General features: G+C 37.4%; 6 protein-coding genes across 9 annotated transcripts in view; 4 read left to right on the top strand and 2 right to left on the bottom strand.

Moving 5' to 3' along the window:
- The first annotated feature begins 767 nt into the window (after nt 1–767).
- On the top strand, nt 768–2,765 carry CYN (cyanase). Its single transcript, XM_021434511.2, has 4 exons — nt 768–1,187; nt 1,278–1,349; nt 1,978–2,086; nt 2,494–2,765. The coding sequence occupies exons 1-4, from the start codon at nt 913–915 to the stop codon at nt 2,530–2,532; spliced, it is 495 nt and encodes a 164-aa protein (XP_021290186.1). The 5' UTR covers nt 768–912; the 3' UTR covers nt 2,533–2,765.
- A 469-nt stretch (nt 2,766–3,234) lies between these two features.
- Nucleotides 3,235–6,042, top strand: LOC110421280 (multiple organellar RNA editing factor 2, chloroplastic-like). The gene is made up of 4 exons (XM_021434835.2): nt 3,235–3,728; nt 4,028–4,125; nt 4,236–4,301; nt 5,642–6,042. Exons 1-4 carry the CDS (start codon nt 3,310–3,312, stop codon nt 5,782–5,784), a joined length of 726 nt encoding a protein of 241 aa, XP_021290510.1. The 5' UTR covers nt 3,235–3,309; the 3' UTR covers nt 5,785–6,042.
- Nucleotides 6,043–6,525: 483 nt separating this feature from the next.
- LOC110421739 (RNA-binding (RRM/RBD/RNP motifs) family protein) lies at nt 6,526–12,828 on the top strand. Of its 2 annotated transcripts, none has more exons than XM_021435404.2 (10): nt 6,526–6,645; nt 7,146–8,628; nt 8,729–8,863; nt 9,848–9,916; nt 10,166–10,207; nt 10,390–10,479; nt 10,676–10,783; nt 10,905–10,997; nt 11,167–11,243; nt 11,346–12,828. In XM_021435404.2, exons 2-10 carry the CDS (start codon nt 7,210–7,212, stop codon nt 12,415–12,417), a joined length of 3,105 nt encoding a protein of 1,034 aa, XP_021291079.1. In that variant the 5' UTR covers nt 6,526–6,645; nt 7,146–7,209; the 3' UTR covers nt 12,418–12,828. The 2 variants fall into 2 exon arrangements, with proteins under 2 accessions (XP_021291079.1, XP_021291080.1); XM_021435405.2 differs by having other exon boundaries at nt 6,562–6,645; nt 7,079–8,628.
- Nucleotides 12,829–13,234: 406 nt separating this feature from the next.
- Nucleotides 13,235–14,614, top strand: PRPL28 (Ribosomal L28 family). Its single transcript, XM_021435661.1, has 2 exons — nt 13,235–13,520; nt 14,213–14,614. Exons 1-2 carry the CDS (start codon nt 13,319–13,321, stop codon nt 14,443–14,445), a joined length of 435 nt encoding a protein of 144 aa, XP_021291336.1. The 5' UTR covers nt 13,235–13,318; the 3' UTR covers nt 14,446–14,614.
- A 643-nt stretch (nt 14,615–15,257) lies between these two features.
- LOC110422105 (protein NPGR2-like) lies at nt 15,258–19,822 on the bottom strand. 3 transcript variants are annotated; one of them, XM_021435888.2, is made up of 7 exons: nt 19,302–19,549; nt 19,051–19,124; nt 18,682–18,962; nt 18,218–18,470; nt 16,911–18,127; nt 16,047–16,200; nt 15,258–15,734 (listed from the first exon to the last, which is right to left on the bottom strand). In XM_021435888.2, exons 3-7 carry the CDS (start codon nt 18,937–18,939, stop codon nt 15,418–15,420), a joined length of 2,199 nt encoding a protein of 732 aa, XP_021291563.1. In that variant the 5' UTR covers nt 18,940–18,962; nt 19,051–19,124; nt 19,302–19,549; the 3' UTR covers nt 15,258–15,417. The 3 variants fall into 3 exon arrangements, with proteins under 3 accessions (XP_021291563.1, XP_021291560.1, XP_021291562.1); XM_021435885.2 differs by lacking the exons at nt 19,051–19,124; nt 19,302–19,549 and adding an exon at nt 19,598–19,822; XM_021435887.2 differs by lacking the exon at nt 19,051–19,124.
- Nucleotides 19,823–21,559: 1,737 nt separating this feature from the next.
- The window catches only part of LOC110422073 (uncharacterized), a 1,918-nt gene continuing 1,689 nt past the window's right edge, over nt 21,560–21,788 (bottom strand). Inside the window, exon 2 of the mRNA XM_021435845.2 lies at nt 21,560–21,788. Coding sequence (XP_021291520.1) covers nt 21,718–21,788 — 71 coding nt within the window. The 3' untranslated portion in view covers nt 21,560–21,717.

Below are 21,788 nucleotides of genomic sequence, written 5' to 3'. Positions count from 1 at the left end.
ATATATATATATATATATATACACACAGGCAGAGGATGCCCTCCCTAAATTTTTAAAATTTAATAAATTCTCTTTATTTTTTTTAAATTTTATAATTTTATTTTTAATTTTTTACAAAAATTTATAACTTCGTCCCTACAAACATTAAATTTTTTATTTTGCCCATCAAACATAATATTTTGATTCCTTCACTGAGTATATATATATATATATATTGGAATTGTAAAGGATAGGGACTTTAAAAGGGAATAAATAGGAAAAAAAATCAATGTATGCTAAGAAATATGATAGGGTTATGCCATGATTAAAAGAAAGGTCTGGGAGCGTATGAAGAGAGATGTTGGACTTCATTAGTTTAATGAATGTGAATGTTTGCAATCTCTTGGCATAGGGTGATAAAGGCGATAAGGTGGAATGTAGAGCATTCAATTTCGTGGAGATATATATATACGCTTTTCCGTTTGGCAACTGCATCTTATAAGAGCATTGAAGGAACCAACAAGGGCAAGGTTAAGAAAAATGTAATTCTTAAGCTGGATATCAGATGAAAATTGAAGATTTCTGTTGGATTTTCGGATCAGGATCATTGCCTGGTTATAAGTATGGGCTGAGATGCTCAATAGCCCTTCACAATGGGTCAGGACGTGTTATACTAGGAGCTGCTTTTTTGGGTGCAAACGTGGGCTAACAATGCTAACTAAAGCTCAACATTGAGCTATAATGGAAAAACCCAGTTTATCATCGACGCTCACTCGTGACATGAAAATGATAAAGAATTTGGTTTTTGTGTTTTGTTTTTAATGCTTGAAGAGCTGGAGGAGAATGACAACACATCCACTTGGAAACTAGACTGAGGAGTTCCTTTCTTCCTTTCCCCTATATTTCCAGAAACAGAATCCTAAGCACATAAAAATGGAAGACAGCCAGACCAAAGCCAACGTCACCCGCCGCCTCCAAATCATAAAGCTAAGATCAGGCAAAACCTTCAATCAAATAGCAAAGGAAACCGGGTTAACCAATGTCTACGTAGCTCAGCTCTTTAAACGCCAGGCTCAGCTCAAGCCTGAAACCGCCCCTAAGCTACGGGATGCCTTGCCTGACCTGCCGGAGGAGCTTCTCGATGAGATGATGAAGCCACCCTTGCGGTCCTATGATCCTAACCTTACCCAAGAACCTACTGTTTGCAGGTTCTTTTTCTTACCTAATTCATATAAAATAAAATAAAAAAAGGAGGATTTTTTTTTTAATACCCAAGTTTTGTTTTTTTTCCCCTGAAGGTTGAATGAGGCAGTCATGCATTTTGGTGAAAGTATAAAGGAGATTATCAATGAAGAGTTTGGTGATGGCATGTAAGTTATTCTTTTTGTTAGTTTATAGTCAAATTTTTGTTAGGATTTACATTTGCTAACTCAATAGTAAAATGGCATTGGAAAAGGTAGGGACTTGTATAATTCTTGTTTTTGAAAAGCAAAATACACACACACACACACACACACAAAAGTCCCAAGAAGTAAGGCTTAAGTTTTTGTGGTTTTAAGTGGTTGCTTTTGGGCAATTTAGTGCTATTCATTTCTTTTGGTTGTTTGGATTTGAGCTAATTAGTGACAATATTGATTTTAGCGTTTGGAACTTGTATTGAATTTGAATGTAGATATAGAAACTGATTTCCGATTGTTTGCTTAAGTTTAAAGTTCTTGTGCCTTGGTTATGAATCGGTATAGGTTATGGCAGTTGAATTATAGCAGTGCATATTAGAACAGGAATTAAAGACAGGACGAGGGACTCAATTTAAAATGGTTCTGCTAGTTGGAACAATGAATGAGAAAAGAAATTGATTTTGGTTTGAAGTAATACACATTAGATACACTTTGAAGTAGTAAAAATTGGGTTTTGTTTTAAACATGGAAAGATTCGCAAGTTAGGGCAAAGCGATTTGAATTTTCATCCATTCGCTAATTTATGTTCCTCTTTTTTTAGCATGTCAGCTATAGATTTCTACTGCTCTGTTGATAAAGTTAAAGGTGTCGACGGGAAAGAACGTGTTGTTGTGACATTTGATGGAAAATACTTGCCTTATACTGAGCAGGTTAGTTGCCTTTGGTTTGCTTTGCTTTGTTTCATGATGAAAAAAAGGTCTCCCCGTTGTTTCTTGTTGATATGGAATGCACATGATAGGGTCTAAGACAACAACTAGTGGTGAATGTAGATGTAGGATTCAACTTTCATCTTTTTAGTTTATCTTGATAGATTTCAAGGAAAGTGACCACCACCATGACACAGGGACTTCGGCAACATATTTCATATATGGTTCAGAATCTTGTATTTGCCCCTGGCACAGAGATGAAACCCTCATTGCTGCTAAATTTCTTTCACCATTAGTGGAAATTCTGCTGGGATTATCCCAGTCTATAATTTAACTTGTCTGATTAATAAACCTTTGCTTTATGCATGTGAACTGACATACACTTACTTAAACTTCCTTTCTCATGGCAGAAGACAGAGCATATGGTTTCAAGACTACGGATGCAATGAAGCTAAATAACGGTCAGATGATGAGGAAGCTAAATAACAGTCAACTGAAGCAGTGATGCCGATCCCTCAAAAACTCTTGTGTTATCTTCCTACAGAAATAAGTCTTTGATGTGGTGTATAGTTGTGTCCTGTTTAAAGACTTAAGAGCTACTTGTGAAAAACAACAAACTTCGCTTGTGTACTCATAAATTTGAATTCCTCATCAGTTATATCAATAATTCATAATAATGGAACACCAACAATTGCAAACCTTTCAATATTTTCTTTACAGTTTTCACTTTTGAGAAATGCACATTTAAATGTACTTCCCTACTTGATTCAACTCAAGTTTGGTATGACAAATTGGTCACTGGTCTTGAGTTGGATGTTGTATCTTCCACAGCTTATCGCTCATGTAAAACTTCAAGCTTAGCTCTATTGATTGTTGCATGTAACTGTCTAGGAATGTTACCAGCTTGTTTTGAATTGACATTCAAGTAAAATGACCAAAGAAACAAATCAATAGGCAAGCTTTGCCAATGCAGTCATCGTAGTGAGAGAGAACATATTGGAATCTTGATGGATATTTCAATACTCAGGTAAGAGAGAAGAAACATTTCGGATATTGGGCCTACTCCAAAGCCCACAATCTAACAACAAATCCAAAGCCCACAAATGTTAAAGAGGTAGAGAGTGAAAATATCAGCATAAATACCTCCCTTATCCCCAGGAATGTCTAAGCCCTCTCCCAATCCAAAAACCCTCACACCCTCCTAGCTCTCAAGCTAATCTCTGACCATGGCACAAACCCTAACACGTGCCGCCACCTCCACCGTCACGCGCTACCTTACTATCTCCGCACTCATCCCCAAACGCCTCCTCTCCACCACCTCCATCACCCACCCTCCTCCCATCCCTTCCCTCCTCTTCTCCCGTCGCCCTCTTACCCCTCTTTCCCAAGCCGTCCAAGCTCTCCCTCTCGTCCCCACGCGCTTCACCGCCATCCGATGCCGCGTCAACCGCTCCGGAAACTCCTACTCCCCGCTGAACTCCGGGTCGAACTTCAGTGACCGGCCACCTACCGAGATGGCCCCGCTTTTTCCGGGGTGTGATTATCAGCATTGGCTTATTGTAATGGATAAGCCTGGTGGGGAAGGAGCAACTAAGCAGCAAATGATTGATTGTTATATTGAAACCCTTGCTAAAGTCGTTGGCAGGTATTTTTTTATTGATTTTTTGGTGGATTTTTGGGTGTTTGGGTGCTGAGAAAGTGTGGGAAAATGGGAGGAAAATTATGGGTAAAGGTTGGAAAGGAAGATAGTATCTTGGGTTTTTAAGTTAGTTATTTTTCTGGGGTGCGGTTTTGTTTTCTTAAACATTGATTATTTAGTTGGATTGGGCGTATAAATATATTTTATTTCTGTATTTGATGTTCTTTGGTGCTGCTTAGACTATTTTGACATAGCTGTTTTTTAAGATTATCGTGTTTGAGTTATTTGTTATTACTCTGTGTTAGCAAGGAAGAAGCCATTAAGAGGATCTACAACGTTTCCTGTGAGAGGTACCTTGCATTCGGCTGTGAGATTGATGAGGAGACCTCACAGAAGCTAGAAGGTCTTGTTTTTAATTTTCCTTCTGTTGGTGGATTGATTGTTCTTTCTTTTCTTTTCCTGATGGAAGTTGATGTTCTCTAATACATAAATTTGTTCTTTTTGTGTCAACAGGATTGCCTGGGGTTCTCTTTGTGCTTCCGGATTCTTATGTTGACCCTGAATACAAGGACTATGGGGGTAAGCCTTTCTGGCTTAAGTAGTTTTGTGAAAACTTTGCTAGTATTTGCATAAAATGCTGATTACCTGAGGACATGTGCGTCCATTTTGACATTTTCCCTTCACTTATCTTTCCTTCTGAGGTTATATGACAATATCTATTGATCTTATAGGTATATAAAGCTTCGCCACCTGCTTAAGTGCAGTTCTCATGCTGGCTTTTCTGCTTATTCTGATTATGCAATTGCATTTGTATATTTTCACTTGCTTGTTTATGTAGTTTCTTAAGATCTGTAATTGCCTATCAGTAGATGTGAAAGATAAATTATGCATGGGATTGTTCTATATGTTGAATTGACCTCAGCAAGATACTTAGCATGCCAAATATTTAGCAAGAGCGTTATAGGGAATGCCTGGTTCCATATTATAGAGAACATGCTAGTCCATCTTGGCAAAGCTAAAAGCCTTATATGCAATGATTAGTTTTGAATGCTAATGGACTTATATCAAATTTCTCTCTCACGGCTTTGGGCTTCTTATTGTAGTAGGAGCTCAGATCAGTGGGGAGGAGACATTAGTATATGGCTTGCACCAATAAAAGTCGGCCAAGTTATTGTTTGCAGTATTTTACTTGGGCATTTAGTCCATCTTGGCAAAGCTGTAACGTCTTTTATGCAATGTTTAGTTTTGAATGCTAATGGACTTACATCAAATGTCTCTCTCACGCTTTGTGCTTCTTATTCTACTAGGAGTTCAAATCAGTGGGGAGGAGACGTTAGTATATGGTTTGCACCAATAAAGTGGGCCAAGTTCTTGTTTGGAGTATTTTACTTAGGCATTTAGTCCATCTTGGCAAAGCTAAAATGTTTTTTAGGCAATGTTTAGTTTTGAATGCTAGTGCACTTACATTAAATGTCTCTCTCACAGCTTTGTGCTTCTTATTCTACGAGGAGCTCAGATCAGTGGGGAGGAGAAATTAGTATATGGTTTGCACCAATAAAAGTGGGCCAAGTTCTTGCTTGGAGTGTTTTGCTTAGGCATGTAGTCCATCTTGGCAAAGCTAAAATGTCTTATAGGCAAAGTTTCGTTTTGAATGCTAATGGACTTACATGAAATGCCTCTTTCATGGCATGCTACATGGAGCTCGATCAGTGGAAATGAAACATTTGAATGCTAATCTTCTGCATTCATTATTGTCGTGCTTCATGTTTCATATTTGGGTTCATTTCAGTTATTGAGTTTCTGTTACAACATTTGAAAAAACGAATGTGATGATTTCCTTATGAGAGTTTCCTGCCTTTCTTCTTTTCTCATCATATTGATTAATGACTAATGACTACGGATGGTGTTTGATGTTGCAGCTGAATTGTTTGTTAATGGTGAGATTGTTCAGAGACCACCTGAAAGACAGAGGAGGGTGGAACCACAGCCCCAGAGAGCCCAAGACAGGCCAAGGTACAACGACAGGACTCGTTACGTGCGCCGTAGAGAGAACATGCGGTGAAACAGTTGATTGAAAAGGAAAGATTTTGTATAGAAATGTTAGAAGTGGTTAACTTTTGTGATGTGTTGCTGGACATATGGTGTGATGTGTTGCTGGACATATCGAAGTCTTGTGATAAAGAATGTATCAGCATTTGTAGCAGTTATTTTACTGAACTAAGATGTTCTATGCTAGAGTTCTGAACTTTATTATTGTTGCTGCATGAAATCATGCTCAGTGTAGAACTCAAGTTTTTTATTTCCTTCATGTTTCCCTCTATGTTTCACTGGCACGATTGATGGCAAAGGTGGCCCGGAGTAGTCTTGTGGTCTTGATATATCTCCCGTATCATAAATGGTTTAATACTCTTGTTACGTAAGACGAAAGAAAAAGGGGAAAGAAAAAAGATGTTTTTTTTCTTTTAAATGAATTGCAAATATTGATCATTTCACGTTGACAATATATTAACACTAGAGAATGGATAAAATTAAATTTATAAGATGAATATGATAATTTTAATTTTTATAATTTTTTTTCTTTATAAATGAATTCACCTTGCCTACAGTCCAACTGACAAAAGCAATATAACTCCCTCATCAAACTTTCCCTTACAAAAATGCAATTGAATTTTCATAAAAATGCAAACAAAGAAAAACAATTTACGGCAAATTTAAATTAAACAAAATTACCAAAGCAAAAAAGAAAAAGAAAAAAAAAGGGGGACAAAAAGAGCTTTCCATTCCTGCCATTTTTTACGGATAACTATATTAATAGTTAGTTTCTAGGTTTTCGACCGGGGGCAAGGCCAGCTCTACCACCCTACTCGTCTTGTCTCAGCCTCTACCCACCTCCGTTTCTAGCCCAACTCCTCCCTTTCTCAAGGTACAACCTTTTACTTTTCTTTCTTTCTCTATTTTCCATCTGGTCTCTTAGCAAATTTTTGTTTTTTGAAAGGATGGAACTTTGGGAGAAAGTTTTGAATTTTATTTGGCTTGCTTCATTTCTTTCTTCTGGGTCTTTATCATAATTTCATTTCTGTATTAGAAAAAAAACTTTATAGAGTCGAATTACTGGGTTTTTTTATGTATTATTTTGTGTGTTCAAGAAAATGGTTACTTGGGTCTTAAAAGTTAAAAAATGCTTGGGAGTTTTTTTTCTCTCTCTTTGCTGTAAAACTTTGCTTGGGTTGTTATGTAATTGTTGTACCAATGAGAATGTTATGAAAAGTCTCAACTTCTTTAGAGACAGATTGTGATTTCCTCAGAATTCTGTATAAACAAGGGGTTCTTATTTTATTTTATGGTGCGGTGAACAGAGAAATTTTGAATGCTTTTATCAGATTTTGGCATTGAAGCTTTGTTGTGCTATTCATCTTGGTATAGGGCTGAATGCTGTGTTCTTTTGGTGGATTGACAAATAAGAAGTATAGTTAGAATACTTGGTAAGATGGGCAGATGGAGTCGGCGTAAAGAAAAACATGAAAAAGGTGGTGAGCTCCCACAACATGATTCCCATGAAGGAACTTCTGCCCGGACAAGGCCTTTCAGCTATGATGAGATTATGTTTAAGAGGAATAATAGAAAGCTTAATGAAAATGCTGAAAGTGTCAAAGAAGGAAATACAGAAGTAGGGAAGATAGCAAAGGTCAGTGTAATCCAGAATGATTCTAATGTTAACAATTCTGAAGGAGGACACAGACATGGTAAAGATTTTTCTCCTGGTGATGGAAAGCGTTTACCAGAGGAATTGGAGAAGAGAAATTCCCACAAGAAAGGAGAGAATGCATCTAGGAGAAAAGATAGCCTGCCTAACCAGAAAAATAGGGAGAACCTTGCGTCGGAAAAAAAATTGAAGTCTGAAGTGACAAAAGATATAGGTGTTAAGGATGAAGGCAAATATGAGAAACAAATCCATGTGAAGAGAAAAAATGAGCGACCAGCTGGTGGTTTTGAAACTATAGATGCTAAGAAGCATTCAAGAGATTTAGTGGAGAGGGATAGACATGCAGGCAGAATGGAGGGAAAATATGAGAGAGATAGCAAGAGAAAACATCAAACTAGAGATGATGAAGGAAATAGAGAAAGGAATACTGCAAAGAAACATGATATGCAGAAGGGGCATGCTTCAGAAACTATTGAGAGAAAGGAGAAGAAAGAATCATCGAGATCTCATTATGAGGAATCACACCATAAAAGGAGGCGGTCACACAGTCGAGAGCGTGAGCACAGGCATAGAAGATCTATTTCACTATCTCCACAAGCACACAAGCGTGCATCTTATCATGTCTCAAAGCATGAACCGTTCTCACATGGCCCTAAAGAGAGGTCTGGAAGACAGAATTTTGATGACAGGAGCAGAATGACCAGTAATGGTTCAAGTGGTCACCATAGGCGACATGGTGGCTCCACAAGTGGTCTTGGTGGCTACTCTCCAAGGAAGAGAAAGACTGAAGCTGCTGTTAGGACACCCTCCCCAGCTTATCGTTCGACAGAGAAGAGAACAGCTAAGTGGGATCTTGTGCCTGCAGAAGCAGAAAAGATTGTTTCTGGTTCAGTTTCTTCCAATTTACAGGCATCAAGCCAAACAGTTTCCTTAAATATGCATGCAGTAGTCAGTGCTGTTCCTAGTGTTTCAACTACAGGGAAGCCTTATGTTGTGTCTTTGACAAACTCTTTATCATCAAAGCAGAATGTCTCCGTCGACTCAGTTCAGCTAACAGAAGCTACCAGGCCTATGAGAAGGCTTTATGTAGAAAATTTGCCAGCTTCAGCCTCTGAGAAAGCTATTATGGACTCCTTGAATAATTTTTTGCTCTCATCTGGCATTAATCATGTTCCAGGAGCCCAACCATGTATTAGCTGCATTGTAAGTCTCTGATTTATTGTTGAATGGTGTACATTTTACTTTTGTTATACATATGAATGCAACATAGGAAGATGTTACGCCTTACAAATCTTAACTGCAGATACACAAAGGAAAGGGCCAAGCTCTTGTTGAATTCCTTACACCAGAGGATGCTTCTGCAGCTCTTTCTTTTGATGGCAGTATCTTCTCTGGTTCCATTCTCAAAATCAGACGGCCTAAAGACTTTGTAGAAGTGGTAGTACAAATTGAAACTCTATTTATTTAATTATCAATCTTTGTGGACATTTTTTTTTCCGGATTAAACAGTTTTATAAATTTCTTTTTTGTTTATATTTGATTTATTTATGAACTATCTTTGGAAATCTCTTTTGTGGAATTGATGATATTGTTAACATGGAAAATGGTTGGCTCAAAAACTAAAAGGTATATTCTTATTAAACTGAGGTTAGATGACTAGACATTTGTTAAGTAATCTGTTTTTGTAATTATTGTTGTTGACATATTGACCGACGGAGAATGTCATCTGAATGCACTAATTGAGTTGTGAGCAATTTTATGTATTTATTATTTGGTACGGTACTTGGATCGTATTGATTAGAAGTTTGCAATGTTTTCAATTCTTTTATCTTTCTTCTGCAGAAGTAATTATGATTTTCCTTTTCTTACAGTTAAGTGTGAAATCGTTAAAATGTACCTTAATTTGATTGGTTTTTACAATGATTTTACTTAGCTTTAGTTTTACCCTCTTTATATCCATAAGCTAAACACTTTGCATTATAGCACACTATTACAATGGAAGGGTATTAACTTCATTATATTATTCCATTACAAGGAGCTGAGAGTTAAGAGGCTAGCTACAACTAGCACAAAATTTGGAGATCGTACATGGTCTTGTTTACATAGCCATTTCCGCTCATTTGCCTATATTATTTTTAAACTGATGAAGGGAGATTAAAACAGTTTCATTTTCAATGTTTCTGTACATCAGGGTGCTTGTTTGCAATTCAGAATTTTGTTGCACTTTCAATCATCAATAAATCTGGATGATTTTTATATGCTTTGCCTGCATTTATCTTGTCATAGATAGAATCATTTTAATTCAATTAGTGCTTTCTGTTCAGCCAAAAAAAGCTAGTACATTTCTACTGCTTGGCTGTGTCTGAGGTATATTGTGGTTACCATCGTAGCAGGTTTTCAGACAGTTGCTATTTTCATGCAGACTGGTGAACTGGAGAAGTCGGAAGCAGTCACTAAAGTCAGTGATTTTGTGAAGGATTCACATCACAAGGTATGCATCAATAGTTGAAACCTCCACTATACTTGGCAGTAAAATGACTTGTATTGTATTAGTATTGAAGTATTACAAGTCTTTGTCTAATTCGTTTTTATCTTTATTTATAGCTGTCTTGCTGCCTTTTTTTTTTGGGTGTTATGTTACCACCCTGCACCTCTGTTTGATGGCATTTAACTTACTGCAAACTCTGGTTTTTGTGAGAATCTTTATTTATTATTTCTTTTTCCTGTGAGCTTGGTGCAGATCTTCATTGGTGGGATTTCAAAGGCTCTTTCATCTGAGATGGTAATATGATTTTAAAATTCTCAATCCTGCCCAGAAATTAGATTTAGAGCTCTTGTGTTCCTTCTTCGTCTTCCTCCTCTCTACTGATTTTCCTTTACTCTTCTGACCCTTTATCTCTTTCTCATTTTCATTTCTAGCTTATCTCTCTTTTAAACTGACTAGGATTTGTATGCTTTTTTCAGCTTGTGGAGATTGCTAATGCCTTTGGTCCTTTGAAGGCATATCACTTTGAGATCAACGAGGATCTTGGTGAACAATATGCTATTCTGGAGGTAACATGAAATGTATTCACTTCTATTAAATGCTTGTTTTTGTGAAAATAAGTATCAAACCAGTGTAGCTGTTCTCCCTACTCTTTTTCTTATTTACTTCTGTTCTTTCCTTGCTCATATTTTCAATTCTTTTCTTGTATGTGTATAAATGAATCTGCCCTTTTTAACTTGAATATCTGTTAACTTAATACATCAGTATGTAGACCAATCTGTTACTCTCAAAGCCTGTGCTGGTCTGAATGGAATGAAGTTGGGAGGGCAAGTAATCACTGCAGTTCAGGCTGTTCCCAATGGCTCATCCTTGGTACTACTTTAGAACTGTTTTTTTTTTTTTTAAAAAAAAAAAAGCTTCAAAGCTGTAATTTTTTCTCATTAGCCTTAATGTTATGTGGAGATTTGTACTAACTAGAAGAAACATGTCCTAGGGAAATGGCGGAGACCGACAATCCTGTGTTATCCCTCAGCTTGCTAGGCCACTTCTTCAGAAGCCTACTCAAGTCCTTAAGCTTAAAAATCTGGTAAAGTAGACAACTTAGATGCATTTGTAGTTATGTTGGTAGCAATCTCATGTTTTGAATTCTGAATATGTATGCTGGACAAGTTTATTTCTGGTCCACTCACTAATGTTTTATCTGAAAGGAAAATGTGTTCCTTGTCATAATCCTTGTCCTTGTTTTTGTGGCTTAGTTCCCAGAAGACTTTTCATTACTATCTGAAGCAGAGGTAGAAGAAGTACTAGAAGATGTACGGTTAGAGTGTGCTAGGTCTGATGAAACACGCCCCATTTGATTGTTATCTCTTTCTCATGATCATACTTATTTATTGGGTTGATCTGAAATATATATGTTGAACCATCAATCCTGCAGGTTTGGTACTATTAAATCTGTTAATATTGTCAAGCATGCCAACACTATCATTGCCACCGGAGATAATGAAATAAATGATAATACAAGGGAAACTGGGGCCAGGCTGAACCTAGAAAATGATGAAATAAATGTTCAAACAGAGACAATGGAAGAAGTTGCTGATGGAAAGTCTGGAGGAACTGCTCGGGTAAAATTTCCAAGTGATGCTCAAGAGGAAAAGGCTGGCGACAGCATTAATGATGAGAAACCTCTGTGCAAACTTGTGGACAATGAGTCATGTCGACAAGGTGAGTTTGAAGGTAATATCAATAAGGAAGACCTAAGCCATGAGAGCTTGGATACTGAGCCATGTCTGCCTAGGGGGCTTGACAGCAACATTGCTGCTGGAGCTCACGTTGATACTGAAATGGCTGTTGAAGATCTGGCCTCGGAGACTGTAGCCATGACAGTTTCTCAAGAGGTTCAGAAGCTGATGAATGCCTCAAAAGAGGAATCAGATTATTATTCTGGCAGGAATGCTGAGAATATTAAAAGTGAAGCCATCAATGTTGACGAGATATTAGCAGCTAAAGAATCAAATCTGGAGGAAGTTGATGGAAAGTTACCAGAAGGATGTCCTAATACTGAGGTGGCTGTTGAAGATCCTGCATCTAAGAGTGTGCTAATTTCAATTTCTCAGGAGATCCCTAGGATGCCAAAAACCCCAAAAGAGGAGCAAGACTCTCAATGTGACAAGGTTGCTGATAATATTCAAATTGAAGTCATAAATGTGGAAAAGAAATTGGTGCCCAAAGAAGATCTGGAGCTGAAGGAAGTTGATGGAAAGTTTCCAGAAGCTGTTGATGTTTCTGCTGGTAGTGTGAGAATAGAATCAGATACTATTGAGAAGGATGAAAATAGGGAGAACAATTTGCAACAAATGTTTGAGCCTGGCTGTGTGTTTGTTGAGTATAGGAGAATAGAAGCATCATGCATGGCTGCTCACTGTATACATGGACGGTTATTTGATGACCGGATTGTGACAGTGGAGTACATTGATCCAGACCTTTACGGGGTGAAATTTCCAAAATGAAATGGATCATTGCAATTGGAGATACACAATTGCTTCACATGACCTTTAAAACTCCATGCGTCCCTATTTTTGTAGTATGTTCATCAGCATCATCATGCTACATTGGAATTTTGCATATCACTACAGTAGGCCGTGGCCATATGACACTAGAGAATCTTACTTTGACTAGCTTGGCTTAGAATTTTTTTCAGAGGTAGATTGGCTACGACTTGTCCGAACTCTTTAGTGCGTGTCTGTGTAGGAAAGGACCCTTTGTATTTAAGGGACCGGATAGATCTATCCGACCAGCTTCATGGTGTTTGCTGCATATACCAACTCTCTGTGGACCCAAAACTTCTCCATGTACTTTTATTTGACATTATCATTGTAAAAGTAGATATACTACTGATGCTTGGACGTTTGTGTATTAAACACTAGCACCTTTATAGTCTCGTAAGGATAGGGCTTCTGAGTCTTTATTCCTTTCATCACCATTAATACAGGGTTAATCCATGATATCTTTGATTACATTGCAGATTATATTGTTAGACATCACACTTCCGATCAATGGAAAATGGCAATCCTGGTTTAGAATTTTGTATATACAATAAAAATATCAGATTCGAGTATAATTATTTCATATAAATCAATTTTATATTTCTGTTTTTAGTATTCTTATCCATAAAATTAGAAAAAAGAAAAAATATTTTATCTTTTTTTGGAAATATTTATTTTTATTGTTGGATGTGGAGAAGGTTACCATCAGCTAGGCTTGGTGTGCTTGGGTTGTGACTCTTGTATCTAAAGGCCACAGCCCAAATAAAAGAAGGAAAGCAAAAATCATTAGCCACACACTCTTTTCTTTTTCCGTCACAAAAACAAGACAGATATACAGTAAAACTTAAACACAGCCAAAGCAACAATGGCAACGTTGGCTACTTTGGGAAGTATTTCAGTTCTTCGATTTCAAAAACCAGTGCCTCCAAAGACAAGGCCATCTTCACAACTCCTAGGCTTTGTTACTTCCCAACTCAGTGGAGTCAAAATCTCCTACGACATCCCGGACGTGGCACCTATAAAACCCATATCCGCACCTTTCACTCCTGCTGTCCGGCCTCTTGCTCGTAAATCCTCTGCCTCTTTGCTTTTTACTCAGAATTTTTGTTTATATTATTTCAGTTTTATGATTAAATTTCTGGGTTGGTTTCAATTGTGCCCTTTGTTTTTAGTTCCATTATGTGAAATTTCATTGTTGATTGAAAGTTATCAATTTTGTTATGCAAGTGGGTGTTTTTAGGAGATGGGTAGTGAAATTTTCAAAAAAGAATATCTGGGTTTGTGGGCTTGGATGCAATGTTTAAATGAAAATGTGAACTTCATTACACATAGCATGGTAATTCCAAGTTGGAATCGGTGATAGATTAGAGTTTGAGAGAGTTGGATGCATTTCCTTCTGTGTGAGTTGTTTAATGTATTGTTTTCGGATGAATTTTGAGTAGGCGAACTTTGCTTTTGTTGTTATATTTGGTTTGAAGAGCAGGTAGAATTGAGTGCTGGTGATTGGTTAAGTGTTACCGACCTAAAGGGAAATTTATGGCTATGTAGTGTAGAATGTTGATTATGACTTTCCCTGTGGAATTTAGAACCAATCGAAGATGAAAATGTGATGGCTATTTCATTTGGTATTAGTGTTGAGAATGTAGCCTTTTCTGTAAATATGGCCATCCTCAAGCATTATTATGTTGATTTGGATTAGTTCCATTTAATTGATTGGTAGAAAGTGAAAAGTGATTCATAGCTTGATCAATCTTTGCAGGCAGAGTATGCCCTTTCACTGGAAAGAAAGCAAACAAAGCTAACAAAGTCTCTTTCTCGAACCACAAGACAAAGAAATTGCAGTTTGTCAACCTCCAATACAAGAAGGTTTGGTGGGAAGCGGGTAAGCGCTATGTAAAATTGCGTTTGTCGACAAAGGCATTGAAGACCATTGAGAAGAACGGACTGGATGCTGTTGCTAAGAAGGCTGGGATAGATCTTCGCAAGGAATGATAATGACCAAATTTTTAGATTCCAGTGGTAGTTGGAGAATTATCTTCAAGAAAACAAAAAATTGTTGATAAAGCACTGGCAAATTTCTATTCTTTTCCCTTTATTCTCATTTCCTCTTCTATGTAATTTTTTCTAGCCTGATAAGTTGAATCCTTTCGTTCAAATGCAAGTATCATGATTGTGACCAGTAGATATGTTTGTGAGAAGAAGGCCGAAGTTAGTTTAGTTTAGAAGATAATTTGATCCTTCTGTTTTCTGCTTCCATCTTGCACTGGATTGCATACTATAAGTGCTCAATTACCATGTGTGTCAAAGAGGAATCTGTGTTATTTTTCTTCATTGCTTGAAGGATGAGGCATATGTCACAGATTCAGACATAACTAAGCTGAGAGGGTTATGCTTGGTTGAACATTGAGACTTGAGATAATTGCTTATGAATAGATACAATTTCATAGTTGAAATTCCAGTTGCAAAACTCTATATCCTTTCATGCATGATTACAACTAGATAGGCAGTTAAGCCAACGGAGAAATGCCATCAACTTCCAACAGGAACCATGCAGGCCAACTCATCTTTGTGTGTAACCAACTATAAAGGGCAATTTTTTTTATCTTTTCCCCTCGTCAAGTAATCAGTGATGAGAAAAAGGTTGATTCTTATACTAAAACTAATTTAAACCTTGCTTTGATACTTTCCCTAATAGTTTTAACTATGTCAATATGTAAAACATAAACTTGGTATGTGTTTCCCCAAATATAACTACACTTATGTATCAAAACAACCTGCATTGATCAGGAATGGATATCTAAATGTTAAATCACAAAAATATGCCATTTTCCTTTCATTTTTTTAACTTTTTCCAAATCTATGCTAAATAACCTAAGATGTACAAAATCACATGTCCAATATCTAATTTACATACAACAATTCAGACATGGCTAACAGTGAAAAAAAATATGACCGTAAAGCTGCTTATCTAAAGGGTTCAATTGGAGCAGATTCTTCAAGAAGAGCAGCAGCCTCAAAGCATTCAGCAGCCTCTAGGGCTGATGCACTAGCATCAGCCTTGTAGAGCAACCCCAGATTGTACCAGGCAGCAGGGTTTGTTCTGTCAAGTCGAAGTGCATCGGTCAGAAAGCTTCTAACTATGGGCATTGATTGGCCACCAAGCTGTCTGAGGATGCAGGCAGTAGATATTAAGCTTGGAACATGTGTGGGTTCAACATCTAATGCCTTCCTGTATGATCTCAGAGCTTCTTGGTGGAACCCCTTAGCTTCATTAAGTAGACCTAACAAAATCACGAAGTTTTAGCCATCATAAGGTGGACTGGCATGTCTCAAAATGAATTCACAGGAGAAACCAAAGTTTATACTAATACAAGATGAAGAGATGAGACTTAAATAATTCCAAGCAATTTTGTCTTCCCAATATTTCTGTGAAGAAGAACTCTTAACATGCTTTAAGAACAGAATGAACCCATTAGATTCATCAATTCCATAAAGAAGCAAGAGGTTTAAGAACAACAACTGCCAGCAAATATATCATGTAATAAACATTATTAATCAAACGATCAAGAACCAGATTCACCAATAAGAGATACCTGTAGAGTACCATCTAGAAGCGGAAAAAGGACTGATAGCTTTAGATTTTGACAGACAGACCTCAGCATCCCTCCATTGTGACAAGCTGGTGTACACGTTAGCTAGATCATGCCATGTTTCCATTTCCAAGCTTCTATCCCAGTTTCCCTTGGTCTGTGTGGAATAAGAGCAATTTATCCAAGAATCATTTAACGGACTTCTGGTTCTATCAGTTACATGCTAGTGAATATCTCTCTCCCAATATTATGAAAGCTTTCCATGGTTACACAAAACACATGGATGATGTGGTTAATATCATTTCTACACCAGTATGCCTGAGGATCAGAACCTATAACACATTGTCATTCCTATTGAATCATAATTATCATATCAAAAAGTACCCCAGTTTTATGCTACAATCCATTCAACACAAACGGAACCCCTTGCAGATTTTAAGTGGCTCAGATTAACATGCAACTTTCTCACACTCACACTGAAAACAAGCATAAGGTTTCAAATATTTTTTACTCTACTTAGTCTGATGTTTTGCATGGATCTAAATTTCAGGAGGATCTATGGCACAGTAGGCCACTTGTTTGTTTCAGAACTAACATGCTGGAAGGAAAAAAGTGAAAGATGCTCAATAATCTCTTTACTACTTGATTGGTGATAGTACTAACCAATAGACACTTAAGATTACTATAAAAATTGATGAGAAATTTAGGTACTTATCTCAAAGTGTCAAGTTGTTCTATCAGTTGCAGAGGAAAGTCAAATTATTGATTTTTCACTTCCCAAAAATTTCAACCAGATTCAAGTTTATCCTTATTGGCAAAATTCAACTTCAAAAGAATAAACTTAACAGCATGGTATGTGCAACCTACCTTTAGAAGTTTCTTCCCACCACCTGAGCTTTTATACTGAACTTGGAGAACAGCAAGAAGATGAGTGTATGTCTCAACCGCATTTTTTAACTGGTTCTGTGCAATCTGAAGTTTAGCTTTGGTTCTCAACAGTTCTCCTTGGTCCCACTTCCCACTTTGGTCAAGTGCAGCGTTAATTACTGTCTCTGCATCGACGAACCGTTTTTGAGCAGACAATATCCGAGCCAAAAGGACATATCCTTTAACACTAGACCCTGCTTCAAGTTTCAACAGCTGCTTTGCATAATAAAGTGCAACATCCAACTTCCTCTGCTCAGCATTTTCTAGACAAAGATGGAATACAATGTAGGGATCCCTTTCTGTCATCATCTTTTCTGCAGTTTCCAGCACCTCAATTGTTTCAGACTGCTTCAAAATCCTCTCAGAATCAGAAGAAACCAACCTAGACTGAGCTGACAATAAAACTCCCAGTAAGCAGTTAGCTTTGCTCATCATCTGCCCACATCTCCCATTCAATCCAGAAAGTGCTTTGCAAGCCCAACTTGTTCCTTCTTCAATACAACTCATATTCTCCCCACAAATTTTCGAGGCTAGCAACAATTCCAGAATGCAGTCTGGATTGTCTCTGCTATTCAAAAGATTCCGCAAAAGATTCAATGCAACTATGTCTTCACCCTCCCCATAGTAGCAGAGAGCCAAAGTAGAATATCTTTCTTTTCTTTGCATGATCTCTGGATGCAACTCTTCAACCTGATGAGCTATGGCTCTTAGTTCCCCTGAAACAGATAAAGCAAAAGCAAGATGATCCAAGATTGATGGATCCCATCCAATCCTTTTGAGAACAAATTTTCTCAGCAGAAGTAGTAATAAAAGAATAGCCTCTTCTATGTTGTTTCTTGGCACAAAGGAACCTTCCATCTGCGAACGGAGGTTTGGAGGGCTTGCATCGGCACCACTGTATAAAAGCAACAATGCAAATTCCTTTTCTAGTTTTGATTTGGTTCCCATATCAAGATTCCAGTAGTAGAGGAGAGCCCGCCGGTATGACAAGATAGCTTCTTGGGGATCCCCTGCAAGTTTCCACAGCTCCGGAAGCAATTCAACAGCTTTGTTAAGAATTTCCTGTAATTTACAATCTGTAGAGTAGTTGTCGGAAAGGCCCTCTGGCAATGCAGATTCAACAGTGTCCAAAATAACTTTGCATGAATGAGCAGCTTCTGTAAAAATATCAGGAAAAAACATATAAAAAGATGACTATGCAGTTATTCTTTTAGCTTCAACATGTGAAAAGAAGTTAAAGGGCATACCTCCAAACCTTCCAATATGCTGCAATGATTTTGCCTTCAGAAATATAGCTTCAAGAAGTAAGCTAATAGCATGCATAGACATGGCTGGAGCAGCATCACTTTGTGAGCGGCGCCGATTTTGTTCACATCTTCTGGCAAGGGAGACTTTCATCTTGGAAGTCACAGCAGCAACATCTATTCCTTCAAATACATGGAGTGCCGCTTCTACATTTCCTTTTTGATACTCAAGCCTTCCTAACAATGCCCTTGCTTCCTATAAATTAAAATAATCTCTTAGCTAAATCTAAGCACTGCAAATTAGTATACCATGGATATTGCCTGATAATTACCCATTCTCCCATATCATTGTGAAGGAATTCCTTTAAATGTCAAAGATTGAGAGAGTATAAAAGGAAAGAGAGCTAAAGCCAAGAAGACAGAAAAGGTGAAAGCCAACAAAGAAGCGAAATTTAGATGTAACCAACCTCGTAGTTTAGATAACCACTCTCCCGAAGAGATGACTCTGCTTCTTCAATATTGCTGTTGTCAACCTTTGTTTCCACCATCTCACCAGGTCTAGACGAGTAACCACTCACTGAATAATCCCGAGTCGCTAGGGACTCAGAAGAAGCAATAGTATCATCAACTCTTATCTGCTGTCCTGACCAGATGCACTTCATCATCTTCTGAAACCTCCCTCGAACACTGAATCCCCGCTTATTTATCCAATCCTTAATTGCCATACCGTTTTGTTACACTTGAAATCCTTCAACAATAGCATCAACATAGCCAACCATCCACAATTAGGAGCATTCCAAGAACATAAACATATCATAAAATGTAAGCATTAGCACCTCTGATGTATTTTCAGCTTGTGAATACAAATTAAACTGTCCAGGAAACTCAGGAGACAGAAATGCTCGATCATCTACCCTAAAAGGAAAGCAAATTATCCTTCGTATGCTAAAGAACCATAGATGAAACTCTTGACAAGAGATTTAAACCAAATTTTAACAATTTTCTAAATACTAGAAGCACTTGAGCTCTAAAATTATGAACCCAGAATCCCAAGTCAAAATCATATGTTGAAACAAGAAAAACCCACCTATTTTCCTGCAACCCAGGTTGAGAAAACCATCATAACCACCCAGTTACTGGGCTTAAACAGCAAATTTTCTCATCGAAGATAAAGAGTGCAGCAAAATAACAAAAAAACCCAGAAAACTCAACTGAAACATGATGATTCATAGCAATCCACACCACAAAAAAAAGAAATGGAAGACCATGATTTGAAAGGTACAGTTGGTGGTAAAATACTAGTGAAAATAATCACCCATTACATCATCATACAAAAGAAAAAAAAGAGACCAGATGGGGTTAAAAATAACTAAAAAAAAGTACCTTTTCATAGCCAAAAAATATTGACCGAGCCCACCAGACACCCACATCACCGTGCATCTCCACAATTCACCCAAACAACGAAAGTGTCCTTAATTTTTCACTCGCACTGCAAGAATCCAAAGCCAAGTCTATCAACCTTTTTCCCTCTCCTGTTTACCTTAGTGCTGAACTTCTATGTTATGTTTTAGTTTTGGAGTTCTTATAGCGAAGGCATGAGTGTAATAAATTACGAAATCTAACACTGTACCAGCTGGTTCTTGTCTTAAAGATGTGAAGGAAAAGGAAGGTTTTCATTGCTGAGAGTAATAATGAATGTACCATTCAAGAATTTCATTTTAAATTAAAATATAAAAAAGTCGGTTTCTTGAAAGGGATGTCCCTGGCCCAGTTTGAAATCTTCTCCTCACCTTGGTCAGTTGCTGGCTCCATAGTCCATGCAGGCTCTCTCTCTCTCTCTCTCTCTAGCTGACCGCCAATGCTCTTTTCTTTTTAAACATAAATAAACCATGTCTTTGGTAAGACAGAGCTTAGCTTATTACCTGACAAAACAAATTATCAAGAAAAAACTTGTTATGGATGTTGTTCTGTTGCTTTGGTTTCAATCCAAGTTCCAACCATTGCTTTTGCAGAAGAGATAGAGTAAGACAAAAGTCAAATCTAGTGTAGCATTCTTTTTCGTAGTTTACTCAAAAGTGAAGAACGTGTTCCCAGCAAATGATATGGTAAGCTCCAACCTGGCTGCAGCTTACTCTCTTTAGTCTTCGGATTAGGAATTTAGACCATCAAAATTCAAATGTGGTCCAAACTCCCTTCCACCACAAGGATCTCCTTGCCCAAGGAAAGAAAAGAAAGAAACTTCCTTTATGCCTTTCCCCTTCAACTCAAACCCCATAAGGAAAAAGTGTATATATATATACTTTTGGCTGTTTTTGGCATGAACCCAGATTCTGCTGGATAACACTCTGAGATTTTCCTTTTCCATGTTGATCAGAACTACAGAATGGGGAAAAATTTTAGGCAAGAAGTGGTAAATGTGAATATGTGATGAGTCAGATGCCACATTCCAGGCTTTCCAGCACAAGAGAAGTATATATGCCCTGTAAGTCTGCAACTGCTAGTAGAGGCTACCTTTCTGGATTGTAAATTGTGTAATCTATTTGCAAACCAGCTGACTTCCACAATTGCAAAGAGCTAAACAGGACTCAAAATTAAGGGTTTGGAGCAATAATGTTTAGCCACAAATTTTCTGATATCAACATTGAAACCTAGTTATAAGGCTCAACCAAGATTTACTGTGTGGATTAACATGATATTAAGTCACATCATATATATTGAACCAGGCATTAAGAGCTGTTTTTCCATCATTAGTTAAAAAAAATGGTACAAGTTTTTTGTTCTTAGCTTTCCTCTTCACCGACAAATCATGCCTGTGGTAGCCGATGGCTCAAAGCTGTGACAATACTTCCAATTAATTCCAACATTGGGTATGTGATAAAAGTGCAGGCTATAATTTGGCTTCTGCCAAATTTAATGATTACTGTCGACTAACAACCATTCAATGCCCACAACTGGTCTGCAGAAAGGCAACTACCATTAAATGTTACTTTTGCTATTGTTTTGACCATTATTGTCTTCTTCTCATCTGGCTTGCATTACAAATATAAGATCAAAGTTTAAGCAATCTATTAGATTATGGCAATTCATTGATTTGTTAAATATGGTTGGTTTGCAAATTACATTACCATTGCTGATAGTAAAAAACTAATTGCGGAAAGAAGAGAGATGATGCATTAGTCATTGAATTAAAAGTTCAGAAATATTATTGATATTTTAATGCTTTTGATTTTCATTTTAACAACAATTGGTTAACCTGACTGATCAGAAAAGCTTCGTCCTATAGAAAGAAGTAAGGGGAGACATAACAAAAGGAGGGTGCATGGGATTTGGAAAAGAGATTATTAATTTATTATTGTTATTATTTATATATAGTATTTCAACAAAATCGTTCATATGATTGCACGAGAAAGATAAATAACAACATTTAATTAAGCATGCGTTCATATTGGACTAATAAGAGAAATTTGATCCATGCATGCATGCATGCGACGTGAAGCTTAGCTTTAGTGGTGTCCACCTCCAAAACCACCGCCACCTCCAAATCCACCACCCCCACCTCCACCTGCACCTCCAC

The sequence above is a fragment of the Theobroma umbraticum genome, unplaced genomic scaffold (assembly GCF_002168275.2).
Source record: "Theobroma umbraticum cultivar Fairchild unplaced genomic scaffold, ASM216827v3 scaffold_130.0, whole genome shotgun sequence".
In the NCBI taxonomy this organism is placed as follows: domain Eukaryota; kingdom Viridiplantae; phylum Streptophyta; class Magnoliopsida; order Malvales; family Malvaceae; genus Theobroma; species Theobroma umbraticum.
This window is presented reverse-complemented; position numbering and strand designations above follow the sequence as displayed.